The 5,000-nt window shown below is 32.4% G+C and overlaps 1 protein-coding gene across 1 annotated transcript in view; it reads left to right on the top strand.

Annotated features, from left to right (window-relative positions):
- Positions 1-5,000, top strand: part of LOC137642617 (hemicentin-1-like) — a 287,924-nt gene that overhangs the window by 69,067 nt on the left and 213,857 nt on the right. The window contains exons 14-17 of the mRNA XM_068375327.1: positions 103-387; positions 2,484-2,569; positions 2,992-3,087; positions 4,006-4,153. Of these exons, the coding sequence (XP_068231428.1) occupies positions 103-387; positions 2,484-2,569; positions 2,992-3,087; positions 4,006-4,153 (615 nt within the window). The remainder of the gene's footprint in view (positions 1-102; positions 388-2,483; positions 2,570-2,991; positions 3,088-4,005; positions 4,154-5,000) is intronic.

Genomic DNA, 5,000 nt, shown 5'->3' with positions numbered 1-5,000 from the left:
ATCGACTAATTTCTGGTAGGATAACCTAAAAAAGATTGTCCTCTCATAGATGTCATTCCTAATTTAGTTTACATCCAAATTCTTCTTTCTCATTCGTGTCAGGTGGAAAAAGAGCTCGTGAAATCCATGTTTCGTTGCAGTCTCCTCCGGAAGTTTTTGTCGTTCCTGATCGCGCTCGTTTCGAGGCAGGAGATGAAATCAGCATCAACTGCATCAGCCGGGGTTTCCCCATACCTCGGGTCGAGTGGTGGAAGGGTGACGTCTTACTGACGGGGATGGTCGGTCGTGTTATGGCTGACGCTGATGATCAAGTCCTCCAGATCAGCCGGGCACAACCAGAGGATGCTGGGCAATACACCTGCAAGGCCTATAATTCAGCGGGAGTAGGTGGGACTGACTTTATATTTGGTTAAATCTCTTTGTTTTCTTATTTAATGGTGTATGTTCGCGTTTTCCTGACACTCCATTTGCTACATTATTTTGAATAATTTCTTATTTTGTATAATATTCTCTGTACCTGGTAATATTTTGTACAATCATATTGTTTGTGCAATTAAAAGGGTAACATCATTATAAAAGTTCGCACCAAGAAAATGGCTATATTGTATTCAAATTTTCCAATCCCACTAAAGGTGCTATATTTGAACAACCTCTTATTCCATTATGTAGTAAAATTATTATTTTTACTAAATATTGACCACCTTTAAATAAATTCAGCATACATAACTAAATTTTATATTTTAGAAATTGGTTAAAGATTTTTCTTGGACACTTAGAGTTGGTTTGAGGTCAGTGGCTGAGCAATGATTATTTGAGATTCCAACATACACCTACAGTATACTATCTACAGAAGTCTGTAACTCGTATAAAATTAGATTTCGGTAACTAAATATTCGTTTCTTTCAATCTTCTTCATATAACAGGCGCGTTCATTTTGGAGTTGAAAAATGCAGTAAATATGATATTGAAATTGAAGGGTAAGAAAGTATAGAAACCAAGAACCTCAATTAAGACATAAGAAGTAAATTGACAAATGAAATTAAAGTAAAGAAAAAAAAGATATTACCAATTTCAGGTCTGTAAAGGGTAATGGCTGAAAAGATTACATATGTGAATTTTATTATAAAAAAGCTGTCATAGTAACGAAAATTAAGGTTGAATATGATAGACTTAAAAAAGAATTATAAAGAAAATTATAGAAATAAGAATGATAATGATAGGCTTTGGAAGTTGTGCTGAGTAGATGATACAACAGAGCATTTGTCTGGCTATTGAGAATTAAGGAAATCTAGAATCTGTAGCAAAAAATTAAGGATATTAGAATTGCCAACCAAAGAGGATACTAGATATTCTAAACAGGCGAATGAAGTTAAAAATAAAAACGCTCATGCTGTGCTGTTTCTGTAAGGGGTAACTAAAATTAATGGAATTTCTGCAGATTGAAGCACTTTTCACTTAAGCGTATAGTAGTGTGCGCACAATCATAATGATGTAGAGAGTGTAACACGGAACCTGGAACCAAGGTCTAAAAACCTTGCCTGGAACCAAAGTGAGAATTAGCCAAAAGAACCATTACTGGTACTGGGGTTTTTGCTGAGCCTCATTATCAGTAATGGTTCTTCTCGCCAACTCTGTTAATTGGTTGCACAGTTAACCCCAAAATTATACCTGTAATTATATGAAGGTTCAAAAGAGAAACGAACTAAAAGGGATAAAAATCCCGTTGTAACAATTGAATCGTGAGTTTCGTTAAAGAGGGGTTATGTCATGAAATTCTACGAAGCCTTGTGAAAAATTATTTATGTATTTCAAAATTAATCTTGCCTTTTTCCTTTTAAATTTTTTTTTCATTTATCAATAGATATTAATTAATTAGGGAGTATCCAAATATTTTTGCGTCTTCAAATTTTCACAACCATAGTCTTTAAATTTAAGTGAAATCTCATCACACATTCATTGTAGTCCTTATGAAGAGTCGAGTAAAAAGTGACTCAAAACACGTGTCGATATCAGCTAATAAATTGATTAATATAAATGGCAATTTTCTGTTATCATGAAAACTAACAGGAACTAAATATGTCTGGAGAGATGCTGTCTTCAATTTTAACGCCACAAAGATATTTTTGTTTTATATATACATATATATATATATATATATATATATATATATATATATATATATATATATACATATATATATATATATATATATATATATATATATATATATATATATATATATATATATATATATATATATATATATAGTTTCCGCTTTTTCCCATTACAAGTTATACAGTATAGTACTTTCTACGTACAACCTTAAGGTCGAATTCTGTGAAAGTAAACTCATCACCATAGTAGCTATTGAAAGTTCAAGGTTAACCTTCCTTCTGTTATGATATTTGGGATTTTTCAAAATGAGCATTACCAACCTTGTATATAGCAACGTACCAAAACCATTGAGCTTTTCTAATTAACAGAGGAGTCACACGCCATATTGGCATTCATGGAAGCTCCGCGCGTCACGATAGAGAAAGGAGTTGTGCTTGCTGGAAATGGAGAGACGGTAAGTGATTGATGCTTTCATTTGAAGGACTTCTTGAAGCTATGTAAGGTTTCTCATTTCATACCATAAACAAATGAGTGCTCTTTCTCATTATGTGGACGACAATGCATGACGATTAAGTTCGCAGTTTGAGTAAATAAATGGAGGACATTCAGGGGTTGTATTTCCATTTTTTTTCTGAGGCCAACACTTAACCACTTCGTTCCAAATCAGAATCAATACTTTTATCTGGAATTTTATTTTGACCGTAATCTTTTTAATTATAATAAGATTTAGTCAGAGGTAAAAATGTCTTTTTAGTTATTGTTTCTCATATTTGCACGTTTATAGCTTGATGTGTTATATGCACAGTTCTATATTGAGACAAGTTTACATTTGAGAAAATAACTGTGACGCCAAAATAAAGTGTTCACATTTAACAGGCAACCTTATTGTGCAACATTGAAGGAACACCAACACCATCCGTCAAGTGGTTTAAAGACGATTTCCATGAAGTGGTACAGCTCTCCTTTACAGAGGTAAGCCTTGTATAATCTTTAAGCTTGGAATAAAGAATATCGAATCAAATATATATTAAATTCTAGTGTAAGGTACAACAAAAACTATCAATTTTTTCTCTGAATTTCTCACATTTTCTAGACGTAGATTTTAAATACTTTAGTTGGACCCCCAGGCCTCATAACATAGAAATGTTGCTGGACAACTTATGTACGAGGGAAACAACCTAAATATTTAGTATGGCATTATATATTGCTGATATAGGTTTAAAGTGATTGTGGCCAATGACTTTATACATAAAAAAGATATATTTTTAACACAGAAATAGAGATGTTCATTTTATATATGGCTATGATAAAAAACATGTAAAAGAATTCAAATTTTCACAGCTGTTCATGTAAGCTTCTAGATCAATCAAATCAACACAAAAGTGCTACAAGAATGTATATTAATTGTGAACAATGTGAGTTTGCTAATCATAATGCTAATTCCACTGAAAAGATACTTACATCAGCTGACCATTGCGGAGATGATACTTATGTAAAGCAAGAATACCAGAGTATTTTATTACTATCTAAAATGAACATAGCATAACAATGATTCTTGTGTTACTGTAAAGAACTTGGTAGTATTTCCTAATATCTACCAGAATAGCATTTTTTAACAGCATTACGCAAGTGTTTACAAAAAATAAAAATAAAATGAACTAACATTATTCTGTAAATCAAGGATACCATTACCAATAATTTTCTACATTTATTGGAAAATTCTATATTCAATACTATGCATTATAACAGAAAAAATCATATCTAATATTCAAATCAAGGAAACTTATATATCGCATATTCTAACATAATACCTATGTATATGCGATGTTTGTTTCAACATTCCCTTCCTGATCTGCCCTTACCCGTGAATTTCTATTTCCTTTATCTCAGGTATCAGGCGGGACTCTAAAGATATTAGGAGTTCAAGAGACTGATGCTGGCAAATACACCTGCCAGGCGTCTAATAGTGCTGGCACCGATCAAGGAGATGTAGTCCTGAAAGTTGGATCACCTCCAGTAGTTGTCCAAAAACCAACTGGTAAGGTCTATTTCATATGTGATAATTATCATGCTCTGGTTAATTACATGGATATGGTCAGTTGTTGAATATCTGCTTCTAAAGATTGGCTGCCCCTTGGTTGATTAAAGTCTAGAGTAAGCTTATTGGGCGATAATTTTTCTACTTGTTTATATCTCCCTATTTGTGAATTAGTATTATAGTCAAGTTTTTTCCAAGTCACGGTTGCTGACATTTTGTGTAAAGTTCAGCAAATGTTATAAGTAGTGTGAAATCTCCACCAAATATTATTGAATTGATTGTTAGACCATCTTGTCCTGCTGCATTGCCTCTTTTCCTGCATTTTAATGCTTTCTTTACTTCTACTGTTACGTTTGGTACCAGCTCAGGTGTTTCATTATTTATTTGTATCACCATTGTATAGAAATCCTTTGCATTTTTTACTTCATATCTTTTGTTGATTATGTTTCCATTTTTATTATTCAAAACAAACTTCTGTTTGCACCATCAATTTTTGTCTGACTGCCTTTACGAATGTCCTTGGTTTTTAGTTTGTTTATTGTTTTGGATAGCTCTGCTAATTCTATTTCATTTCTCTTGGATTTTACACTCATTTCTAATCTTCTCTTTATTAGGTTTTTGTTTTGTCATTTCTGATAGTTTTCCTTTATCTCGTTTAGAAACTTTTCCACCTATCTCTTTCGCTGATTCTAATACTAATTTTGTTAAATTACTATTCATTTCTTCTTTACTTGCTTCCATTTCATCATGTAGATGGGGGTACCTTTTTGTATTGCTAAACTAAATACACCAGATTTTTTCCCTATCACAGGTTTTTCTCTTTCTTTTCTTAGATCTAGACAAATTT

This window comes from Palaemon carinicauda, chromosome 6 (genome assembly GCF_036898095.1).
Source record: "Palaemon carinicauda isolate YSFRI2023 chromosome 6, ASM3689809v2, whole genome shotgun sequence".
Classification (NCBI taxonomy): Eukaryota; Metazoa; Arthropoda; class Malacostraca; order Decapoda; family Palaemonidae; genus Palaemon; species Palaemon carinicauda.
This window is presented reverse-complemented; position numbering and strand designations above follow the sequence as displayed.